The sequence below is a fragment of the Clupea harengus genome, chromosome 13, assembly GCF_900700415.2.
Source record: "Clupea harengus chromosome 13, Ch_v2.0.2, whole genome shotgun sequence".
NCBI lineage: Eukaryota > Metazoa > Chordata > Actinopteri > Clupeiformes > Clupeidae > Clupea > Clupea harengus.
Window position 1 is genome coordinate 7,487,340 of NC_045164.1, and position 26,102 is coordinate 7,513,441.

The 26,102-nt window shown below is 44.0% G+C and overlaps 1 protein-coding gene across 1 annotated transcript in view; it reads right to left on the reverse strand.

Moving 5' to 3' along the window:
* Window positions 1-15,901: 15,901 nt before the first annotated feature.
* Window positions 15,902-26,102, reverse strand: part of epas1b (endothelial PAS domain protein 1b) — a 39,143-nt gene continuing 28,942 nt past the window's right edge. The window contains exons 8-16 of the mRNA XM_012827303.3: window positions 25,373-25,520; window positions 25,011-25,216; window positions 23,621-23,811; window positions 22,653-22,775; window positions 21,918-22,402; window positions 21,354-21,450; window positions 20,861-20,966; window positions 20,536-20,679; window positions 15,902-20,267 (exon numbers count right to left, since the gene is read on the reverse strand). Of these exons, the coding sequence (XP_012682757.1) occupies window positions 20,116-20,267; window positions 20,536-20,679; window positions 20,861-20,966; window positions 21,354-21,450; window positions 21,918-22,402; window positions 22,653-22,775; window positions 23,621-23,811; window positions 25,011-25,216; window positions 25,373-25,520 (1,652 nt within the window). The 3' untranslated portion in view covers window positions 15,902-20,115. The remainder of the gene's footprint in view (window positions 20,268-20,535; window positions 20,680-20,860; window positions 20,967-21,353; window positions 21,451-21,917; window positions 22,403-22,652; window positions 22,776-23,620; window positions 23,812-25,010; window positions 25,217-25,372; window positions 25,521-26,102) is intronic.

The window sequence follows — 26,102 nt, forward strand, 5'->3', positions numbered from 1 at the left end:
GTAGCGTGGACAGGGCAGGGACAACTGAAATTTTCAGACGTTCGGTTTGCTTGAACTATGGGTAAAAATACGGTTTAAAGTAAACCATACAATGAGCGGCGATTCTGGGTAAAGCGTGGCCGAACAGCTAGCTGGTGGGACAATTTTGTATATGCCTATATTAAATGATCAAATATAAACATAACATTTCGGATGTTCGTATTTTTCCAAATTTCTCGCAGGCACATCGTTTTCATTTAGCAGCTGATATGTCATGCTGAAACACCTCTTGTTTCGTTACTAAAACATAATTAGCCGCACTTTACGCATCTCCTCCCATCTCTTTGCGACGAACACCAACTTTCCCTTATACCCTCCCAGCAGCGGTAATCTAAAGTGCGCCACCTTTGTAAATACGGTTTTAGGTTTTTACCCGCTATTTTACGCCTGAAATGGGCGCAATCCTGTTAGTAAATGAGGCCCTGAGTATGTACAAAGCTAGGGCAAGGTTTCACAAGTGTTTCACCTAAAGCATATGATTAACATTACAAGGGGGTAGAGGGGAAGGGAGGAGAGGAGGAGAATCAGAAGCAAGCAGAATAATTCATCAGGATAAACCTATTAGCATCCATGCAGCATATATACATGGTGCATGCAGGATCACATGATACCTACAGAATTACATGGTATATACAGGATTACATGATACATACAGGATTACATGGTGCACACAGGATTACATGGTACCTACAGGATTACATGATACCTACAGGATTACATGGTATATACAGGATTACATGATACATACAGGATTACATGGTATATACAGGATTACATGGTACATGCAGGATTACATGATGCATACAGGATTACATGGTACATACAAGATGGTATATGCATGATACATACAGGATTGACAGTGGATGAAAATGGAGAGAACCAGGTTCAAGTCGTGCTTGAAGAACAGCTTAGTGGGTATGTAATGGGTTCATAATATGCAAATATAATGGTCATACAAAATATTGTGGGTCGTAATGTACTTATAGGGTTTTATTGAAGGAATGAGCAGATGATTGTGATCATATTAGCAGGAAAATAGGCAGGTAGGCAAACTGGCAATCCGAATGCGTGTGTGATGCATTGTAGGCAAGGTGTAGAAGAAGGGTCATTACTGAATCCGATAGCAAAGCAAAGTCTTGAAGTTACAAATGCATGGATTAGTGTAACTGGGTTACGTTTTGAGTACATTTAATAGTTTTGTTTTTATGCTATGGCTTCAGTGTGTCAACGTGTCTAAATATCACCACTACCGTTTTACTTATTGTTTGACTTACTGTAGCACTTGCTGCCAGAGATTTAACTGTGTATTGGTTGAAGCTATTGAGATTTTTTGTTAGCTTTTTATTAGGTAGACCAAAAGAAAATTTGTTCTTTATTTGATTTTGGTAATGAGAATATTCGGAGGTTGCAGAAAGTGCCATCTACTGATACTTTATTTCATTTTCTATTTTTGTATCTTTCTTGGATCAAATGAAAATTAGAAAACATATTTGTTGGTCTTGAGTGTGTATTTCCTGCCAAAATGAGATTTTCTGCATCCTGGAAGGATAGGACTCTCCAGACTTTGGCAATGTTACGTAGGGAAAAGAAGGATATTTTTTAGATGTGGATGTTGAGAGAAACACTTGGATGCCAGTGAGGGGCTATTGAGGGTACGTTTGTTGTGAGAAAGTGTGCCTCCCTCTCAAATGTTTAGGCCCTACGGCCATAACTTCTGTTTTGTCAGAGTTCACAAACAATAAGTTGTTTGTCATCCAGACTTTCACAACTTTAACAGCTATGGACAATTAATCATGATTAAATACTTTAATAGATAAATAAACAGACAGCCCTAGATGGAAATGGTGAAGAGGTGATTCATTCTAGCTGATTGGACGAGAGACGTTCCATGAGTTGGAATATCCCAGGACATCCCAACTCGGACTTTTCACAGCTAAAAATAAATCACTCCGCGATGAAACATTCTATAGCACGTTGATACAATTAAGCGATAATCGTTAATTCAAAGTTCTTATAATTCCAAAAGACGTTGACAATGGAACTATTTTTTTGTTGCGGCAAAACAATGGCGAAATAAACATTTTTTAATTAATAACTTCGTGTTTAAATGTTAATTGGTTGACTATAAAATTGTTTTATAAAAGCAATATAGTACTCCTGCGAGTGGGGTAGGTAAGGGATATTCCCACCGGTGTTGTTGCCTGCGCCACTCGGCCGCTTTCTCTCTCCGTCTCTCCTGAACTCCCAAAGTGATGGAAATGAATCAGACACTGTGAAGGCCAGAAACAACCATCTTTTAGGCAGTGAGAAAACTCTTTGGTCCATCGACCCTGAGAGACAGACAGATAGACCGAGAGAGAGCAGGATGGCCAGACAGTACTGAGCCTGCCTTGTACGCAATCACCCATGATGCCAGTACTCCTTTTTGATTGGTCTGCCCTCACATTTTCCCCTAGTGAACTGGGTTGAGGCATTATTCTAGGACTTGCTGTTAAGCCAGAACTGCTGATAATGAAGGTGAATTGCTGTGGTTCAACTCATTACTCTGACTGTGGAGAACTGATAGACAGGAGGGGAGGGGAGGGGAGTTTTTTTTTTTTTTTAATTATTGTTATTATCATCATCATCATCATCAAGAGAAAGCTGGAAATAGAGAGCTTTCAGTCTTGCCAGTGGACTACATGTGTAATGAACCAATTAAGTAAAGCAAACGGTACGCTGGGTCAGCCAATGTGCAGACATCAGTTTTAGAAGCGGAGAGGTTGTTGGGTACAACTGATGGCAAATGGTGCTCTGCGGCCTCCTGCTCCAGTTGTTCAACTAGACTAAACTTAATGTGTGCGTTCCTTGGTACTCTATGGCAAAGCATGATGGAAAGCACAAGTATTGCAATGCAAGTTGATATTTCTTCTATTCTATTCTGAAAATGTGCGTTATTATTCTGAAAAAAAGGCAGCTCCGTGACTGACATGACATGTGCATCAACCACTAGTTGTTTCTTCAAATCAATTCATGTCATTGTGAATGGACACAAGATAAAATTATCTATTCTGTTTGCAGCATTGGACTTTGATTTCACTAACTGGTTGTTCCTTGTCGCAGTTCACTGCGACATAACAGTATGGTACATGACGTCAGTCATGGGTACAAAAGGAAGCATTTATCTATTCACGCCTGAAAGGCCGCGAGATCTGTCAGCGCGCACTCCTGAGCCTGCCCCTCAGGAGCCCTTATCTTACTACGTGCCTACAGATCTGCCTCTTTTGAAACTTCGCAAGACGGAGTGAACATCTCCGAGCATATCTCAAACGCTCTACCACAGTCAAAAGAGTTTTGTGTGCTTTTCGCTCTCTACGGGTTGGTCAGGTTTTTAATGGCACACACGACACACTGGAACACACACGTGCATATATGGAGGCGACACAGGACACACACACACACGCAGGTAAGCCTGAGCTTGTAGCGCCCGGGGACCAAGTGAAGTGAACTGTCCATCTTTGTGGAGGAAACCCCTTGTGAACACGGGGAGAACATGCAAACTCCACACAGAAAGGCCCGGGAGATAGCCCACTTGAGCACTGTGTACTCTGGGGAGGACCTGCCCCCCAGAGCCAACAGCGCCCCATGTGGGAATCGAACACATTACCTTATTGCTGTGAGGCGGCAGTGCAAGCAGTGCAAGCAACTGAGCCACCGTGCCACCTGGGTTCCTTAACCCTCACTAGGGTTAAGCTAGCTAAGGCTACCAGGCGCCTTGCGTTCTGGAAGCGCAAGGACGCCGAGGAGACTGCACTGGTTCTATCCGGGGCTAACGCCCCCGTAGGAATGAGTGCGTCTTCAGCCTTGGACTTGGTGAGTGTGAGCAGTCGCCTTGCAGCTGCAGCTCCGCTCCAGGGTCTCTCCCCGTCTCCGCCGCCTGTCAGCCCTGGGGCTGCGGGCAGCGAGGCTGAGGAGCTTCAACCAAGCGGTGTCCAGCCTGAACTCGAGCTGGACATCAGCCTGGATAATGATAGTCTGCTAGACTACTCCGATGAGCACAGCTCAATCGCGGAAGTAATGCAGACGAGCCGAGACGTTAGGATGCGGGTGGATACGCCTCTTACCTCGTCTCGGATCCTGGGCCAGCAAACTCCACGAGGTTGCGCTGAGAGCAGCGGGCTCCCTCTCCCTCCCCCTCCCAGCGTGCGGTCCTCGCTGCTGGACGGGGAGTTTTATGCTGGCCCCGCCGCCGCCAGTTCCCAGCTGCATCCACTTTTTCGAGGAGGTGCACGAGGAACTGCAGGCGACATGGGCGATACCCTACTCGGGCCGAGCCCCGGTGCTGGGGTTCGCGCCGTACATGCAGCTCCACATGGCTAAGGAGAGGGGCTACCTCTCCTTTCCTCAGGTGGAGGATGCAGTAGCGGGCTACCTCTCGCCCGCCTCCCCCAAGATTGCGCCTCGGCCAGAACCCTCTCCTGCCCACGCGGGTGGGCAGACACCAGGCTCAGCTGGCAGAGAAGTCCTACTTGGCTGCAGGGCAGGCTGCCTGCACAACCAATACGGCTGCGTTGCTACAGCGCTACCAGGCAAAGCTCCTGACTGAGCTTGCCTTGTCGCTGGGGGAGGATCACCCGTCTGTGGCAGAACTCCATCGCGCAACGGATCTGTCGCTCAGACTAACTCGGTGCACGTCACAGGCACTGGGGAGGGTGATGGGTGCCACGGTGGCTACCCAGAGGTCTCTGTGGCTATCACTGGCTAAGCTGTCAGACAGAGAAAAAGCACCACTCCTCGACGCCCCGGTCTCTGTCCAGGGCGCCTTCGGGGAGGCAGTGGTCACAATGGCTGCCAAGTTCGAAGAACAGCAGAAGAGCAGAGAGGTATTCCAGGCTTGGATGCCTCGCTCTAGTGGCACGGGTGAGACGTCCTCCTCAGGACACACCACACCCGCACCGGGCCAGAAGAGAAGCGGGTTCCGCTCGCCAGCGCCTCCAGCAAAGGTGTCCACCGGGCGAGGCTGGCAGAGACACCCCTTCCGCCCTCCAGTGCAGCCTGCAGCACAGCAGCAACCAGCTGCGCGCCCTGCCCAGGGCGCAGCCCAGGCTCCGCGGCAGCACTCCGCTCACCGCGGGCGAGGCAGAGGGAGACCTCAGGCTTCCTGATCGTGACAATCAGCCACTCGTCACACAGGGGGGAGCGGTGGAGCCCACACCGCCTCCACAGAAATCAGCCCGTCGCTCACATGTGGAAATCATGTCCAGCACGGTAAGCAGGTTCTCACAAGCACCACAATCATATGTCCTAACTCCTGTCCCAGATGGCGCAGTGCCCAGGCATGCTTGTGCGACTCCCCCCGCGATGCACACAGTGCCCAAATTTTTTCAAAAACATGAGGGGGCAACCCCAGATCTCGTCTCGCTCCCTAGGCGGAGTGGGTGTAGATCTAGGCTTAGACTCATTGACCATGAGCGGGTTAGTTCCCGACAAATTCAACTCAAAGCACAACCTGGCTGGTTGTGTGGCGAGTTGGCGCGCATGCGCAGTGTCACCATGGGTGCTAAAAACGATCACAAGGGGTTACGTGCTGCAATTCGCCCGTTCCCCTCCGCCATTCAGCGGAGTGATACAATCTGTGGTGCAGCGAGAACAGTCTCACTTCCTATGGGAAGAGATAGTCTCCCTGCTCAGAAAAGAAGCAATAAGCAGAGTTCCTCCCGAGGAGGAAGCTGCAGGCTTCTACAGCCGTTACTTCCTCGTCCCCAAAAAGGACGGGAATTATCGGCCAATATTAGATCTACGTGTGTTAAACAAAGCACTCATGCCGCTACGGTTCAGAATGTTGACCCCACGCAGGCTTGTGCAGTTTATAAGGCCAAACGATTGGTTTATCACGATAGACTTAAAAGACGCTTATTTCCACGTTCCGATCCACCACAGACATCGGAGATATCTGAGGTTTGCGTTCGGAGGAATAGCGTACCAATTCAACGCACTCCCATTCGGCCTGTCCCTAGCGCTGAGGGTATTCACAAAGTGCGTAGAGGCAGCCATCGCCCCATTACGTCTACGCGGCTTACGCGTATACAACTATTTGGGCAACTGGTTAGTTGCTTCTCATTCAGAGGCTGCAGTGGTGCAGGACGGCCATCTAGTGGTGGCGCACCTGTATCGACTGGGCTTTGTAATAAACAGGGAAAAAAGCGTTCTCTGCCCCAAGCAAGTTACGCATTTTCTAGGCATGATTTTAGACTCCACCTCCATGGAGGTCAGGCTGTCTCAAGAACGAATAAATGCCATCAAAACATGCGTGCGCCAGTTCCGACGGGGACAGTCAGTCTCGTCGCTGTGCTGCCAACGCCTGTTGGGAATGATGGCGTCAGCCGCTATAGCGCTCCCGTTGGGGATGTTGCGTATGCGGCCATTCCAAATATGGTACCTGTCTATGAAGCTCAAGCGGCAGATCTAGTCAATATGTAAGTGCAGCAGCCTTGGGAGTTGCCTCTGCGGAGAGACCTCCTAACGCAGGCGCACAGGACAGTGTGGCACCCCCATCCGGAGTGGTGGCGTCTCAGAGCCTGGCACCTGAAAGGTGCAGGCTCATAGCGTCAGGCTTGTTGGACGCGGTGGTGGCTACAATACAGAGTGCCCGTGCAGCAGCCTTGGGAGCTGCCTCTGCGGAGAGACCTCCTAACGCAGGCGCACAGGACAGTGTGGCACCCCCATCCGGAGTGGTGGCCGTTCGAGCCCCTTGTTGGACGCGGTGGTGGCTACAATACAGAGTGCCCGTGCAGCAGCCTTGGGAGCTGCCTCTGCGGAGAGACCTCCTAACGCAGGCGCACAGGACAGTGTGGCACCCCCATCCGGAGTGGTGGCGTCTCAGAGCCTGGCACCTGAAAGGTGCAGGCTCATAGCGTCGGGCTTGTTAGACGCGGTGGTGGCTACAATACAGAGTGCCCGTGCAGCAGCCTTGGGAGCTGCCTCTGCGGAGAGACCTCCTAACGCAGGCGCACAGGACAGTGTGGCACCCCCATCCGGAGTGGTGGCGTCTCAGAGCCTGGCACCTGAAAGGTGCAGGCTCATAGCGTTCGAGCCCCTGGAGACAGCCCCTGGCCGTTCGAGCCCCTGGAGACAGTGGACATAAAGTTTGTCTCTTTAAAGACCGCGCTGCTGCTGGCGTTAACGTCAGCAAAACGCGTTGGTGACATGCAAGCCCTGTCAGTCAGTCCATCGTGCCTTCAGTTCTCGATCGCTGGTGACAGAGTGGTTATGCTACCTAATGCTGCTTACACACCTAAAGTGGTGGTAACCCCATTCCGCAATCAGGTGATTGAATTAGCAGTTTTCTCGCCTCCTCCTTTTGCGTCAGCAGAGGAGGAACGTTTAAATAAGCTCTGTCCAGTGCGCGCTCTCCGCTGTTACGTAGAGCGCACTAGAGCTTTCAGACAGTCAGATCAGCTATTCGTGTGCTTTGGTGCACGTGCAATAGGCAGACCTCTATCAAAACCGAGCCTCTCCCGTTGGATAGTAGAGGCTATCGTGTTGTCTTATAAGAGCTTGTCTTTAGATCCCCCGGAGAAGTTGCATGCGCACTCTACGCGGGGGGTCTCGTCTTCCTGGGCCTTACTGGGCAGCACGGTGGCTCAGTGGTTAGCACTGTCGCCTCACAGCAAGAAGGCCCTGGGTTTGAATCCCGGTCGTTCCAGGTCGTTCCAGGTCCTTTCTGTGTGGAGTTTGCATGTTCTCCCCGTGCCTGCGTGGGTTTACTCCGGGTACTCCGGTTTCCCCCACCATCATAAAAAAAGACATGCATTGCATCGTATGAATATGAATGAGTGGTGGTCGGAGGGGCCGTTGGCGCTGATTGGCAGCCACGCTTCTGTCAGTCTGCCCCAGGGCAGCTGTGGCTACTGATGTAGCTTACCACCACCGGTAAGACTGTGTATGAATGACTACTGGACTCTGTAAAGCGACTTCGGGTATATAGAGAAGCGCTATATAAGATTGAATTGATTGATTGATAAAGGGCGTCTCAGTGGAAGATATTTGCAAAGCTGCAAGCTGGAGTTCTCGCCACACTTTCATTAGATTCTATATGTTAGATGTGGCTGAACCTAGTTTTCTTCATAGCGTTCTGCGGGCAGGCGATCTCTGAATCCCCTGGCCTGAGAACGATGTATATGATAAGTGTGTTCATTGGTGTCTACATGTTATGTTGCACATGAAACATTTCAGGGTGGTTTCCTACAGGCGCAGGATCACGATCCTCGCCGCCTATGTTAAAGGTTGCCCTGTTAATATGTTCACCGCCAGCGGCCGTATGAACCTCTATGAGGGCAAAGGCTTCAATAAGCTGGTGTGTGTGATTGGCTGCCACTGTATTATCACGCGGGAATGTATAGGGTGCCATACTGTTATGTCGCAGTGAACTGCGACAAGGAACGTCTCGGTTACGTACGTAACCTCGGTTCCTTGAGCAGGAACCAGACATAACAAAGTTGGCGTGTACAGTGTTACCTTGGATTGATTGTCTTGCTCAGTTTCTTTCCAAGGCAGATCTGTAGGCACGTAGTAAGATAAGGGCTCCTGAGGGGCGGGCTCAGGAGTGCGCGCTGACAGATCTCGCGGCCTTTCAGGCGTGAATAGATAAATGCTTCGTTTTGTACCCATGACTGACGTCATGTACCATACTGTTATGTCTGGTTCCTGCTCAAGGAACCAAGGTTACGTACGTAACCGAGACATTTCATTTCCTACCAATTACTGAAAAGAGATTGCTATATTCTATACAAATTCAACTGACAGCCTTGTCTGTAACCAGTTATGAAGTCACCAATGTTAGATCTAAAAATTTGAAGCTAAATTCAACTAGATAAAAAAGGAGAACTTTTCCTCCGAGACAAGTGCATGCTTAATTCAGTTTAGACTTGTTATTTAGTGTCAGGTGTGTGGGAGAGTTGTGAGAGAGGGCACAAGCGCAGCCCCTTGCATAAGACAAAATAATGATCATTATGCCATTATCTGTAAGAAGTGCTCAAAATAGTAACCTGTTACAGAGTCTGGAAAAAAGGCAATTGTAAACCATGTTTAATATGCCTAGGCTACTCTGGCCATGATAAAGGCTAGGGTATTTCTTTCATATTAGCAGGCTAACAAACTTTTCACACAATGCTACTGCTATATATATATATATATAGCACGCTGTTTATATATATATATATATATATATATATATGAGGGCTGTCAATAGATTAAAAAAAAATCATTAATCTAGATTAATCGCGATTAAAAGTTTGTTTTTCTTCTAAAGACTAAATCTTATAAATTAACGAGTAATCACTTCAGACAGTGTGTATTTTAGGCACTGTTGTTTAATGGTAATTTTTTCGTGCTCTCAGGCCGTCATACAAGGAATGTATGCGAGACACAATGGTGCCCCTCGACGGTAAATCGTAAGAATTGTCCCCTGAAGCAATTCGGAACACCTCAGTCAACCCACCGTCCTCAACTATGTTGATGGGCCGACAGTCACCGGCAACATAAACTGCTACAGCGTTGGTAACCTTTTCACGGACTGGTCTAGCTATTTTCCTAGAGAAGTCGTGGAGTGTGGGTTGGCGATCATCTAACTTGGGACTACATTTTGTCGGGTGCTTTGCATTAAGGTGATAGCTAAATTCAGCTTGACAAATGCTACATACAACTTTAGTTTTGTCGATTGTTCCGTCATTTTGGCTCTTAAACAGAGACTTTCCGCCCAACAATCCCTCAGCTCTCTCCATCTTCAACTACCGCAGTGGTTCTCAAACTTTTTCTGTCATTCCCCACTTTGAACAAGGGGGGCTATTCAAGCCCCACCTGTCCCTCATCGCTCTCATAAAATGGTAGGCCAAGCCCCCTACTTCCGGGCTATATTGCCCGAGGGGACACAGGTTCAAGTCTGGCCTGATGTAATTTCCCAATGCTCTCCCCACCTCTTCTCCGCCTCGCTTCCTGTCATAACTTCATGTCCTATCCAAATAAAGGCATTAAAAAAAAAAAAAAAAATTTTTTAATCGCATAGATTAACGCGTTAACGCTGGCAGCCCTAGTTAAAATATTTTATTGCATTAATCTCGCCCACAATAATTAACGCGTTAACTTTGACAGCCCTAATATATATATATATATATATATATATATATATATACGTGTATATATACATATATACTGATAATAGTATATCAGTATTGATAATTGATAATATTTCAAAGCCAAATTTGGAGATAACTTTAAGTATACAATGACGTTATATTATAATGGTGTTCTTTCATTTATTTTAATATAGCACTTTTTAAGATAAAAAAAAATATTGGCTTAATTATCATGCTCCATACCGTAAACCGATGAATTTTGATGATATTTGATGATTTGAAATACAAAATACAAGTTATTAATTTCAATCCAGTTCAGATGGTGTACATTACAAGTGAATTCCTGTAAATAGTAACCAGTCTCTTTCTGTATGTATGTAATGTTTGTATTTGTAATTTTGATGAAACTGGTGCTATCTGGGACAAATATTTGTGTAGGTTGAACAGATACAGATACAGATAATGATATCCTCTACATTCAAGTACTGGTGAGCATGTCTGTGTAACCAGTTGATGAAACTTGCGTGTGCAGGTAATGTGAACGTGTGTGTTTAGGGGAATGTAAGCGTGTGAGTTTGTAATTGTGTTTGTGTGTGTGTTGTGGGAGGGGATGTCTAACTGCACAGGCGTCCAATGTTCTGCATTGTGTGTGCTGTTCCCAAACGTTTTAAGATGTAAAATAAAAAAAGTAGTTTGAATGTGTGTACGGGTGTGTATAGTTGTGTATAGTAGTTTGCATGTGTGTACCGGTGTGTATAGTTGAATGTGTGTACCGGTGTGTATAGTTGAATGTGTGTACCGGTGTGTATAGTTGAATGTGTGTACGGGTGTGTATAGTTGCTTAACGAGGCACATCCTTTGTTCGGCATTTAAAAGGTCTGCGGCAACACAGATTGTTTGAGATTGCTGCTAACTACCGTTGGGCTCAAACAGACTAGAGGAAGTCGCCGGTGGTTTAGAATCGCTAGTTCCTCCTGTCTCTCTCTTTTTTCTCTCCCACTTCTAGACTGTCTTTGTTTTCTTTTCCTTTCTTTTCTTTCTATTTTTTCTGACATTCATTAAAAGAGAGTACAATCTTTGAAACAACCTTAACCCACCAAAGGGGGGGAGGGGGGGTAAAAATAATAAAAAGAGAAGTCTTTGTAGCCTGAGAGAGAGGGAGCGAGAGACTTAGCCGGGTACCCTTCGGTGGACTGCATGGCCCTGGGAAAAATGAATGGGCTGGCAGCATTTCATGCAGCCCCTTACAAGCCAGGAATAATGCCATTATTAATCCACCACATACTTCATGTCATTTAGCTAACGGAATTCACACACACACACATAAAGATATGTATACTTTATTTGATTTCATATTGTAAGTGAAGTTTCATCAGGAATCAAATTTTCTGAAAAGTCCAACCAATTTAAGTATTTCAACAGTCACTCAAACACACACACACACACACACACACACACACACACACACACACACACACACACACACACCTTTTGGGAAAAGCCCAGATTAGCTGTGTGTATGATCTTGTTTAGGCTGGAGCTCCTGCTGGTGTGTGTCTGGGCCTGCGGAGGCTCCTGCTTCTGTAAAACTGTTTTGCTTTTTTTAATCAGCAGTAATTTCCTACACTGTTTGTCTTTATTTTGGCGACGGGTGTGTTTGGCTCCAGAATAAACAAAGCAGGCACCAGGCAGAGGCTTGTCCTCATCTCTCTCTCTCTCTCTCTCTCTCTCTCTCTCTCTCTCTCTCTCTCTCTCTCTCTCTGCCTCTCTCCCTCGCTCTCCGGTATGACATCCTCATCCAGAACTGAGGACAGGACAGGGCCTGAGGGCTTGAACTGTTGAGGGAGGAATCTTTATCATGCTATTTTTATTGTGCTCATAGCCAGCAGAGAAACCAAATTAAATCCTCCACCTGCTCAGTTAGATGAAGATGAAGAAGTGGAAGTTGATGCGCCCCTAAAACATATGTCACTTACACAAATCCGAAGTTTCTCTATTTAATTTGATTTCGTTATTCATAGTCTAGTAATTGAGAACAAGTTTTGAGAGTTAAACTAAATGATCATCAACATGAGCATGCTTGAAAATGTGTGTGTGTGAAACACTGTATGGATAAAACTATGAACGCCTGACCATTACCGACTGTAATGACATTGTATTCAAATATATATAATTTAAAATGGAGTTGGTCCCCCTTTTGCAGCTATAACAGCTTCCACTCTTCTTGGAAGGCTTTCCACAAGATTTTGGAGTGTTTCTGTGGGAATTGGTGCCCATTCATTCTGTAGAGCATATACAGGTATATCAGTGTCTGACTTCATGAAAGCTCAACACTTTTGACCTTATAGTGTATGTGTGAAAGAGGGGAGAGGACAGGTGAAGTAGAAGCATTAAAGTAAAATAAAGTTTGAATTGCTGAACTGGGCCAGAATGTCATGGAGACTGTTACATAAACAACTCTTTTGTTTACACATCCTATGGAAAACAAATTTCAGGAAATTACATTTAAACAGTCTGTAATATCCTGTAACACAACGAAGAGCGGATTAGAAAAAGCACACTAACTATCAGACACAAATAAACTAAAAACGATAGCATTTCCTTTGTTAACTAATACAATAAACAGCATTAGATGAAGGAGTCTTTATACTTTGTCATTACTCATGGTTTTTAATACTAGTTCATTATTTAATCTTGTTGACTAAATAATGTTTGCAATGATATGTACATTACAGTTTTTCTCGATTGCTTAAACACAATTTTAACTGCTTTGTTTTGTTTTTCATTTCACTCACACAATTAGCACAACCACACACCCAATGAGCAAAACACCTCAGATCCATTGCAAAATGAAACACTCTTGTAAAAACTATACACTAATTTAACAAAACCATATTTTGTTACCATATGAAACACACACGTTGCATATGACGGAATTCTGTTTGTACCACTTACACACTGCTGTTATAAACCTAAAACACTTTTAGCAATTCTACTTCTCAGTGATTAGAGTAGTGTAAGTGAAGTACACAGAGAAAGTGCAAATATTCAATAAATTCACCAAACACTACACAAGACCAATGCTGCAGACTGATGAAAATATTATTTAATTCTCTCCATATACACAAATCAGTCAAACATGGAGAATCACAACAAAAACAACTAAACTTGTCTCAGTTTTCATAACTGCATAACACTTGATGGCTGTGTTCAACTAATTGCCACAAAGTGTGGTAATTTGACTTGCAGTGCTTTGGAATTGCAAGGAAGTGACATCTTGATATACGTCTGTGTCTAAAGCATAAAAGTGTGTTTAGTGTTTTGCAAATCACTTGTGTGTATTGTTTCTCAAAAAGTGTGATGTTGACATGTGCTTATAGTGGTGCAAATCTGAGCCGTTGTTTTGCTCCTTGAGTGAAGGTTTTGATAATTGTGTAATACTTTTGATTTTAGTGTTTATCCAGTCGTAAAAAACTGTAATGCATAAATGTGAAACAGTGCATCTCACCAGCACATGGCTCATGCCATGCCAACAGCAAAAAAAGACAGGGACGAATACACACATAAACAGACATATGAATAAATAAAAAACAAACAAATAAACACAGTTTTGGCCTCAAATAGTATTCAAATAGTCTGGGTGATGCAACGTCTAGACTTATACTAGCTGGATAAAAGAGTTTAGAAGGCTTCATCACCATGTGTACGTGTGTGTGTGTGTGTGTGTGTGTGTGTGTGTGTGTGTGTGTGTGTGTGTGTGTGTGTGTGTGTGTGTGTGTGTGTGTGTGTGTGTCAGGGAGAGGGGAGGAAGTACGTCACACTTACATAAAAAAATAAGGAGGACAATAATGGGGGGCTGTTTGGGTAGGCAAAGAGCCAACAGCATCGGCTCTAAAAAGGGACTGAATGTGGCGACAGAAATTAATGTGTGTGTGTATGTGTGTGTGTGAGAGAGATTATTTAGCATTTATGTGTGTCTGTTTATGTGTGGGAGAGATTATTTCGTATTTGTTTGTGTGTGTGAGTGTGTGTGTGTGAGTGAATATCAGGAGAGGGACTGACACTATTCCTTCAAAACTGAAGGTCAGTTGAGGATCTGACTTTCTCCCAACCTGTGTGTGTGTGTGTGTGTGTGTGTGTGTGTGTGTGTGTGTGTGTGTGTGTGTGTGTGTGTGAATATCAGAAATAGAAAGAGAGAGGGACTGACACTATTCCTTCAAAACTCAAGGTCAGTTGAGTATATGACTTACCTCTGAATAGATTGTAAACTTAAAGGATTCACTGAGACAACTACATGACCTTGAATGTTCCTTGTCTACCTGCCACCATGATCTACTCTACATCTGCAAACCAGTGTTAACCGGTATGGATGATATTGAAACTGTGCTGTGACATGTTTGATGAATGATTTATGAGAATGATTATTTGGTGAAAACACTCAGGCTGTACAGTTCAGAACAATGAGTGTTGAGACAGAGGCCCTGACTGGTATGCATACCTTAGCTCCATAAACACACCGCGGGGTATAGTTTGTCCTATTTGCTGCGTGATTCTTTGTGTTTTGTGTGTGTGTGTGTGTGTTTGTGTGTGCCGGTGCATGAATTAATATGTGCGTACGTGACAAGACCTTGACGAACAGGAGACATACAAAAACACTTCTGGAATGTTCTTTTTTCACTATGTACTCTGACATGGCATACAGTGTTGCAAAGACTCTTTTGGAATTCCCCCACTGTCAGGCCAGGTCCCTGAGCTTGGGGCGCAGATGAACCCCCTTGGCCTGGGGAATACTGGGGAACATGATGGCCCCACACCATCCCTGATCCATTCTGCAGAAAAAAACCCAGTAAAGGGTGAAAAGAGGAGTGTGAGGGCAGCATCAAGACGGGAAATGTATGAGTTGCGCTGTGTAGTGACAGGCAGTCAAACTGAGGTGTGTGAGGGTGTGTGCTCATGTGTGTTTGTGTGTGTGTGTGTGTGTGTGTGTGTGTGTGTGTGTGTGTGTGTGTGTGTAGAGGAGTGTGTGTAGTTTCTGTGCATGCAAAGCGGCAAATCTGGACATGCATGTGCCAACTTCTACGCTCCACCAAATGCTTTCATTAGAAATGTAAAAAAAAAACGACAGTGTGACACCTACTGTTGAAGCCTCTGCAAGAGTACAAGTGCGTGAGAAGAGCTTGCATTTCTGCTTGTGTGTGGGAGCTGACTCATATGGGTTCAAGCAGTTCAAACACTCTGTATGCTGTGGTGAATAGATCCTGATCTTGGTTCAGACACGCATGCAGTGGTGAATAGCTACTGATCTCTTTGCACAGAGGAGTATGACAGGGCTCTTCCTGAGGAAGGAATGGAAGCTGGATTGACCCCGTACAGTTCCTGGCAGTCCTGAGGGAGTCAGTGGCTAGAGTCCTACACACTTAAAATGATCAAATGTGAAAAAGGAAGAGGAATGTAATTACAGTCATACAAACACAATGTAAATAGATGTGAAATGTGACTGAGGAGTTTTAAAAGGCATCATGATACAGTATGTATAAAACACATACGTACATCCTCAAAATCTCCCTCTTGTGAGATACTGCCTTGTAAACAAGTTTTCAAGCAAACTTCATGCACACACAGAAAGAGAGAAAGTGTGTGTGTGTGTGTGTGTGTGTGTGTGTGTGTGTGTGTGTGTGTGTGTGTGTGTGTGTGTGTCAGAGAGGGAAAACAGGACACAGAGCACAAGAAAGCACACCCAACATGAAGAGTGAGATCAATATGCTTTAATAACATATCAGTGCAGAAATAAAACTTCTTACTGGGGTAAAACTTCCCATACAGTAATAACAATAACAAGAAATATCATAATAATATAGTAAATATGAATTTAGCATATTAAAATAGTCATGGTTTCAGCTAATGTAACTATAAGACATCCAAAACAAAAAATAAACAGGGTGAAAGCAGACATAGTCCCATGAAGACAACCCCTTTATTATATCTAGAAAAAACCCCGCAACTGACATTGCCTTTAAATGGACACATCATCCGAAAACGGAAAACTCTGCCATTATCACCTCATCTTTATTCCAGTAGAACCATGCATTAGTTTCCTCTTTCTCTTTAAAAAAAAGAGGTTGACTATAGAATGTCTCCTTTTCCACTCTAGAAGCTTTTTCTACACTTCAGAATTGGATGGTGGCAACAACTTTCTGGTCACTGATGTTTTCCTGAACAGTTCGTTTCTTGCTGATCAAAACCTTTCATAGATGGCTACTGACATAAACTTAAGCACAAAATGGTAGATTTTTCAGTTTTGGACAAACCATCTCCTTAAGGTTGAGTGTGAGCAACATATATATGCCGAGGATATCATTTCATCACATTTTATGGTTAACTGCACATAGCGTATAAGGTTTTTAACCACCCCTCAGAGGGCACAGAGGCTACAGCTAAGACTGGTGGTGGGCCTTTCACAGGGTAGTTGATGCACCATGACTTCCTATGTCTCTCCACACTTACAGTTGTACAGTTTTTCTCTTTAACTATATGATCTTTAGTGCAACCAAACCAGTACTGAGATATGCAAGGCAATGAATAAATAGAGTTCATTTGTGGACAACTTTACTTTGGCTTTTATCACTGGTAATTCAAGTAAGATTACATTAGAGAAATATTCTTTGAGCTCCTGGTTGATGCTGAACACAAATCCTGATTTACCTACCTAATGGGCACACTCTTGGACAATAGATTTATGCTGCTTGTGGGCAATTTAGGGCTTGGGGCTCAGTATATTTATACTTGAGTAAAACATCTTGCTATCTGTGTACAGAAGTCTGATGGGATGCCAATTTCTCATTCCCCCTGACAGATACTAATGTGCCCTGCCTCATCCACTTAGCAGAGAACATAAATAAACAACATAAAATTGCACATCCCCTTGCATTATCCGGGTGATATTTTTAATCTAGGCTCTGCATCACTGGGGGAAATGCTCAAGATTCCATTCACTTTGGCTCAAGGAAAACAAAGAGGACATTTTGTCTTTTCTCTGTCTTTGGATTGAGGCTGTTCCAGCGATGTTTTTTCCATACACTATGATTTTTTTTTTAGCTTGTTTGACATTTGTATTTGTAACAGAAAGAAGGAGTGGGGGTGGTACAAAAGAGATTGCTTGATATATAGAGAGAGGAAGAGAGAAAGAGTGACTATTAAAACTTTTGAATATAAGGTATCTGCAGCAGTGGGTAGGCTGAGCAGACTCCTCACAGCTTTATGTGGACACATCTTTCTGCCTACCTCTCATAACCCTATGTCTGAAGGCAAGAAGAAAACATCTTGTAGAACAACAGCTTTATGAGTTATATTAGCTCACATGCCAACATACTATAGAGACATTTTGTTCCCATTCAGCATTGTAAGATGCTAACTAAGGCTTAATTTTATCGCTTGGAGTGGCAATTACACATGTTGCCAAAGCGATCATTGAGCTTAATATAGCTGTGACATCCAAATATGTTTGGACTCAACAGAGGGTAATAATTAAATGCCTTTGTAATTTGGCTTGAGAAGAACAGAGCCCCAGGCTGTAATATAGAGCGCTGCCCACGCTTGCTATTTCACCTTGTGTACTGAATAATCCTCAGTGACATTCGTGACATCCAATTCCAATTCATCCAATTTTCCAACAACTTAGTCCAATCTGACATGCACACGTTCGCAGTCAATGCAATGGCTATGCGTGACTGCATAGTGTGCTAGTTCCACGCCTGAAAACCTTTTGAAGTACTTAGACTACTCATCTCACCTTTGTCACCAGTGTTGTCTAAACTCAGACTACGATATTATTATCAATTATTATAAGATATTTACATGGCCAACATTATTGTATAGTTATGAGGACATTATCTGACTACCACTAAGGGGTATATTTCATATTTGGCGAATGACGAACAGAAGAACATATATAGGACAGGGTTTGGGTACCATGGACTGGTCAATCTATCATTAAAGCAAGACTGAAGAAAGAGGGTACAAGTCTGTGGCTCTGAGGGGCTAGTCTAATTGTCATCTTTAAAAAAAATAAAACCAAAATTTAGGAACTTTTTAAGGCATTAGTAAAACTCACAGTTCAACCTTAAAGACAACCTCAGCTCCCTCCCTCAAAAACAAACAAACAAATAGATACAATGTTAATGTGGGTGGATCCCAGTAATACACAACTCGGCTGCTGCTCCAAATCAAACATATCAACTCATCTACAAAGGTATCGTTACTTCGGATGTTTCCGTCAGCGGTTATCTGTTTGTTTTATTTAAATGTGGTCTTAACAATGTTTGCCTTTCAAAATTCATAAATCTGCTACATGCCTCATGAGTGGAACTTTTTTTCTTATTACTGCATATATATAATCTACTGCTTTGTTATTAACAACAACAACAAAATCAAAAGAACAGAATGACAGAAGGAACAGTACTGGCCTGCCAAAAAAGAGAAAATACGATAAGGCTTTTGCATATCTCAAACCACAGAAAAAAAGAACAGTGCTACTTGCTGTTGAAATCAGACAAGACTCCGATTTATATCTACTGCATAGAGAAGACAAAAGTACCGAAGCCTACAAGCAATAAAACAGTATTCTTAGACACACTAATGGACATCTCCAATCTACTTTAAACAAATATATGGGTACAGCTCAAAAATATTTATTTATATATACGTTAAGATAAAGTGGTCACCACAACAGAATATTGATGAGAAGTGAGGAAGAGACAGACAGTGAATATGAGAGAAATAACAAGAAAGAAGATTAAGGAGAGAAAATGGCCACTTGTTGTGATCTGGTAAAGGCAACAGGGGGGTGTCTGCCCCTTGATCAAGCTTTCTGTAAGTAGAATGAAAGAGAGAAAGTGAGTGAGAAAGACAATAAGACAGACAAAGAAGAACAGGATAGAACCCAACAGTCTCAAGACAAGGACAAAAGTTTGGTAAAATAAGTTTCGGACACTGACAAAAACAAAAAAGATATTTATGCAAGAAATGTCCTTGTAACTAAAATAATACAGGTATATAGCTTAGAAGGTGAAGATAGTACAAATAAAACTATTAGAGACTTTTCTCTGAATAATAAAATGGGATGAGGAGGGTGTCTGTGGGTAAGACAGCAAATAGCCCATGGTTACAAGAAAAGTCGTCTCAATCTTGCTGTGTTTAACAAAATATTCTTTCAGACTGGCATTAGTCAAAACAACAAAAGACTCATCAGGTACTGTGACCTGTGAGGAACATATGGTTTAAATTTAGTGGCACCTGTGTTGCTATAATTTTAGCATGGGTGAGAATAATATTGTGACTTTATTAAACATACTGTTTTGTCTGCTGACAATTTTGATCAAAATAAGGGCTCCCAAGCACCAACCTCACTTTAAATGAAGGCACAATAATGGCAGACCGCAATCTGTGCCTTTCTAAGAACCAGTCCTGCACACACACACACACACACAACCGCATTCACGTGTCTGTTTGAACCCACAGACTTCAAAATGCTACATTTGGGCAACCACCTTAGAGTGATTAGAAGAGGGAGGTGGATTATGGAAAGAACATTGAGAAAATCCGGCCTCACCAACACCATATACCGGCATACCTCATCATAATAGGAAACATCAAAACATATGTTTGGTATAAAAGTGGCAAAGCTGCTAGGGTTACTTTTCTGTGTATGTTTATCCCCTTACTGCTGCTTTCAGAAAGCATTTTCTTTTCACAGTGTGGGTATTTTTGTGGGATAAGATGGTGGGGAAGGGTTAGGGGAGGGTTGTAGTGAGAAGGGTATGAGGGACTGATTTGGGACCAGGTTTTTAGAGGCCATGATGGTGCCTGGTTTAGGTGGCCTGGTCAAGGGTCCTCAGCGAGTCGCTGGAAGGATTTGTAGTGGAGAAGTGTTGAGGGGCTGATTTGGGACCCGATCTGAGTATCTGGTCTAGGTGGTCTGGTCGAGAGCCCTCAGGAGGTCACTGCCCTGGAGCAGGTGCATTCTTCCCTGCAGGGGGACGTTCACCTCGCAGTCATAACGTGTAAGCTCGGGCAGGCAGTAGGACTCAAAGGAAGGGCCCACGAGACGATTCACCATCCCTGCACACACACACACACAAAACCAATTACCTCTTGACAAGAATTCCAATCTGGGTGTGTAATATTTTGACATTTTAGATCTAAATTAGAAAGAATAGGATCAAGAAACACTTTTCGAAGCATTTGCTTCAATGACCTAATCCAGTAGATAACACTAAAGTCAGGGCATAATGCACTTGATGTGGTATTAATATCTTAACATTACATCTGTGTATGGAAAGCATCTCAAATATCAAATATCTTCAAATATCTGTGAAAAGTGACTAACCCTCTGTTTTGTGTGGGGGCAACATGCTGTACTCTCTGTAGTTACAGCACTGTCCACTGTTCTTTGACATGCATGTTTGGTTACAGGAATACTGGGTCTTCCTGTGTTGATGGTCAACAAAATCTGACAAGCCCATACCTTTATCTGCGAAGGAAAGAGACAGGGAATAAGAGAGAGACAGAGGAAAGAAAAGAGGGAGCAGAGATTTGAAAGAGTCTTGTGTAAGTGTTATGAGTTGGGAAACTACTAAAATTATTTAAAAAAAGACATCAGAAATTCCCTTCGCCAGATTTCTGTGAAGAATGTCACTTTTGAATCATTGTACCTGATAGGGCGCTGGTGCTGAGACACTTCCTGTCCATGGCGGTATAGCCATCACTCCGCATCCTCTTCCACATCATCTCTGAGGGTTTACTCTGCTGCATGTCCTCCTGTCAAACACACACACACACATATATATATATGTACAACACCTACAGGAGGTACAAAAAAGATCTCATAACAACTCACAAACAACCAAACAACCACAGTGCGTACATTAACACTAAGATCTATAGTCTTGAGTCTTGTGTATATCGTTAACACTGAGATCTATAGTCTTGTGTCTTGTGTACATCATTAACACTAAGATCTATAGTCTTGTGTATATCGTCAACACTAAGATCTATAGTCTTGTGTCTTGTGTATATCATTAACACTAAGATCTATAGTCTTGTGTCTTGTGTACATCATTAACACTAAGATCTATAGTCTTGTGTATATCATTAACAATAAGGTCTATAGTCTTGAGTCTTGAGGTTGCTCATTTATGATCTCACCGTTGCCATCTGTGTGAATGAGCGTTTGATGCTGTTAGCCAAAGCCAGGCGAGCTGGGCTCATGTCCCTCTGGGCTTGGACAAAGTTCTCCATGGACCTGCCCACAGAAATACACACATGTATAAACTACCATAACAACACAACATGAGGGTCACTCTACTATACCCAAAGATGTAAATAACAGTTGCCCTTTCTTCTGTTCTAACTAGTTTGTGGTTCTGGGGAAGAGCTGTGGGTTAGAACGTGGTGAGGAGCCCAGGTAGTAGCTGGTTCCGGATCTGTTCCTACACCAGCTGAGAGCTGGGGAGTGGAGAGTGACTGAGATAGACTTTCACAATTTTAAAGATAAAGGATCCTCATGGGTTCTTCAAATAACTCACACAAAGGACCCTTATTGGTTAAAAAACATTCTGTGTGCCTTGCTGCTGAAACCTTGCTTGATTGATTGATTGATGGATGGATGGATGGATGGATGGATGGATGGATGGATGGATGGATGGATGGATGGATGGATGGATGGATAGATAACTAAACTGCTGTTTTGAAAATGTTAAGTTTGCATACCTTTGCCTGTACATAGGCATCTGATTGGTTGGCATCATGTGGCGCAAGTGTTGATTTGTTGCCATGCCGTCCATCACGCTCGTCTTGGCAACTTGGTGTTGGTAGTGTAATAAAGGGTCTGGGGGCCACTGCAAATTCTGACGCCCACCCATGGAGGACAGAGGGGTGCTGGCTGGAACATGGTAAGGTGGCAGAGCAGAGGGGCCCCCACAGGCCATGTTGGGCCAGGAGTCCACGGTTCCCGCGCTGGATGCCCGCTTGCCTGTACCCGTGGTGCCCACAGTGGGCTGGTAGTGGGCTGCTGGGCCGGTGGAGAGGGGCTGGAAGAGGCTGGCAATGTTGCTGAAGCTGTGATGGGTGGCGCCCAGGCCTGCAGCCTCACTGGCGGGGGACTCCTCAGGGCAGATGGGGTGCAGCTGGAAGTCCTCGCCGTCCATTGGGATATAGGGAGCCAGGGTCTCCAGGTCCAGATCACTCAAATCGGGCTGAGTCAATCAGGGAGGAAAAAAGTGTTTGACTCATGGAAAGAGAGACAGATAGTTGGACTTTGTATTCTGTGTGTTTGCCTGTGTGCATGTGTATGTGTGTCTGTGTGTTCATGTGTGTGTGTGTGTGTGTGTGTGTGTGTGTGTGTGTGTGTGTGTGTGTGTGTGTGTGTGTGTGTGTGTGTGTGTGTGTGTGTGTGTGTGTGTGCATGTGTGTGTGTATGTTCATGTTAGCTCAGTATGTCTCTACCTCTGTAGTGGCAGTGGCCTTGGTCTCCTGGGGGTCCAGAGCATACATCTTTTCTGTGAGATCCACCTGGGAGCTTGTCAGGTCACTTTCCACAGTAGCATAGCAATCATCTGGGCTGCTTGGCTGCAATATAGAGAGTAGTACATGTAATCAAATACTACCTAACACACTCACACAAGCAAGATAGTGACACATTCTCACAAATACAGGCCCATACACAGACCAAACCCTCTCTCAGGTCTTCAACATGTGAATACAAACAGGCTCAAACACTCGCTCACCCAAAAGAGGGGTAGCATATTGGTATCTTCATCCAAGTTAAATCATCTTAACTGAAATATATCACTTGCACCCATTGCACCCCCTCCACACACACTAGAGGTGCACAGCGACGTCATTATCTGTATCTGTATATTTCATCATCCTTCCTTCACTAATGGTGTAGCCAGACAGAGAGTTTCTTCTCGCAAATGTATGACTTTATAATCTCAGGCATCTGAAATCTTAAGTTTTTTTCTTGGAATATTACAACTTGCTCCAACTCTGTAATTAAAAAAATAAATCATGGTGTTCATTTTCACTGCTCTGCTGACGACACCCAGCAAATATGATAATATTGTGATTCCGTGTTTTGTGAATTGCATTTGGTATTTGTGAAGTGACTTTGGTATTTGTGAGGTGTCTTTTAAATGAAATCTATTGTTATTATTATTGTTATCATATTTGCAGGGGATAAAACAAGTTAGCCTACCTGCAATGCAATATGATCAGGATATGCCTAGGCTACATGATGAAGCAGAGACGAGGAGGGTGTCTGCCCATATATAATGTATTCAGATTCGGGTACATCTCTAACAAACACACACACACACACACACACACACACACACACACACACACACACACACACACACACACACACACACACACACACACACACACACACACACACACACACACACACTCACTGTGGAGCAGCTGCTCAGGCTGGGAGTGGCACTGCCAGGTGGGGGTGCCTGTGGCACGCAGAATGTTGGGTTGACAGTGGGCATCTCAGGGGTGCCAGGCGTGTGACCATCACTGAGGAAGGAGTGCCCGGTGGCACGGGGTCTGGGGGACATCTTACTGAACAGCTGATGCTCCTCAAACTGGGGGTGACCTGGAGGCCAGCGCAGACAAATACAACAGGTTACATCATACTGTATTACATGATCAAAGACATACGACATTATACAACATCATACAACATAAATATGTAATAATAACAGCATATTACATCATATCCCACTACAAGTAAACAATCTTAAATTAATTTAACACCATATAAATTAGAACATAACAGGAGATTAACAGGGGAGCACAACATTGTCCATTATTTCTTACATATACGGAATCAGGTATCATCTATCTAACCCTCTTACTATATTTTTTCATACAGAATCATGTTACATCATTTTACTTGCATAGCACATGATTCTGTCAAAAGTCACAAGCAATGCAGAGAAGATATGCATTATTAAATAGAATTAAAATGTTATAGAATTATAGAATGTAAATCAAAAAGGAGAAAAATTACTGCTTTTTGTGTGTTTCTCTATTTGCCTGTGTGTGTGTTTGTGCTTGGGAGAAGGGTTGTTTACAAAAGACTGTATCTCATAAGGCTTTCCACGAGAAAAGCCATTTTGAAGGTTATCGGTCAGAGCCAAACAAATTCCTCATGACATCATGAGACAATGTGACAGGAAGTTCACAAAGAGCCAAGCATTAACTTTTAACTTTGAAAGCATTCCAAAACAACAAAACAAAGCTTGACTTTCAAAGAAATGTCGTCAAAGAGATTAAAAAAAGATCATAGTGGGGATATGGGTAGCAACACAAAATGCCTGTTTTTCTCCTATTTCAAAGTTGTCCACTGATCCACTGTCTCCCTTTATATCTGTGTTAAATGTTCCTCTAAATTATAAACACACTATTTCACAACTCCATTTTCCTTTCCTTTCCTGTTTGAATAATTCACGTAAATTCACATTAAGAGATGACTAGCTAGCTGTGTTTTCACTTTGCCTGACTGATTTCAACTGTTGATTTTCGCCACAGCACCTACATAATGGCAAATCAAACCTGGAAGTTCTCTCTAAGCTGAAGAGCTAATTTTTTCTTTACCTTTAAGCATCGAGAAGATTGTGTCAAATTGAACTCTCCTTCAGAAGAGTGTGTATCTTTCCTTTGCTCACACACTCCCTTTCACCTCCTTACACAGGCTGATGGTGGTGTCATTTTGCCTAACTGATTTAACTGATTTGGTATCTCCCAGAGGGTATCCTGGGAGATGTCGCCTGTGTCCACCCACTCACTCACCGAAGTCCAGGCTGATGATGGTGTCTCCTGGGGTGGGCGCCAGCTGAGTGAGGTCCTCAGGCTCCTGCTTGAGCTTGGTGAAGAGGCCATCGCTGGGCTCGGCCGGCACAGGGCCCACCTGGCTGAAGAAGCTGCTCATGTGGTGGGTCTTGAACAGAGACTCTGTCTGGTCCATGGAGAGCACCATGGACTTCTCCTCAATGTCACTGCAGAGGAGGGGGCAGAGAGGGGGCAGGCAGTCAGTATGTTTGAGTATGCATAGGTGGAGGGGGGTGAGTGGTGTCTATATTAAGCAGGTGCATTTTTCTGTTCTTTCTTTCTTTCTTTCTTTCTTGTGTTCTTGTGTACAGTGTGCGGCTCACCTGAGGACATAGTTGACACAGACGATGCACTGGGGCTGAGAGTTGCGGCTGTTGTAGATAACGGTGCCCTGGGTCTCCACCCACACGTAGCCTCCATGCTTCGCCAGCATACGGTACTGACCACTCACAGCCTGTCCCTTAGTGCACACTGCAGAGAGAAAAGAAGAGAGAACGATATATATGTATTTTGTATATAGTATGTACTTTAGTTCACACTCTCATGCAATTTTGCCCAATGTTTTTGTCATACCAACAAAGCTTCTTTGAATTAGAATTAGAATTGAAATAAGGTGAGGAAAGGCAGAGTAGGAAAGAAGGAGTGAAAGAAGAAGAGAAATAAATGCAGAGAAAGAATTGCAAGAAGTGACAGAGGTATACAAAAAAGAGAGGAAAACAGACAGATGTGAATGATCTGACGGGTGTTTTTTTTGTAAATTGGACATCTAACTTGCTCTGGCTGTCTTTCTCTCTCTCTCTCTCTCTCTCTCTCTCTGGAGCGTGGGAAAGCTGTGGGCCCAGGGTCAGAGGGTTTGTCCCAAGCCAGTCTCGACCCGACCTGCTGCATGTGCAACTCAGCAGGCCGGTCACGTTGCCATGGAGACCCGGCAGTCCGAGCTGGCCACCGGGAAAAAGGGAGCCGGACAGAGAGAGTATTCTCTGAAGGGACGCTAAAGTGTGTATTTGTGTGTGTTTGTGAGCGTGTGTGTCCGCGAAATCATGTGTAGCTGGT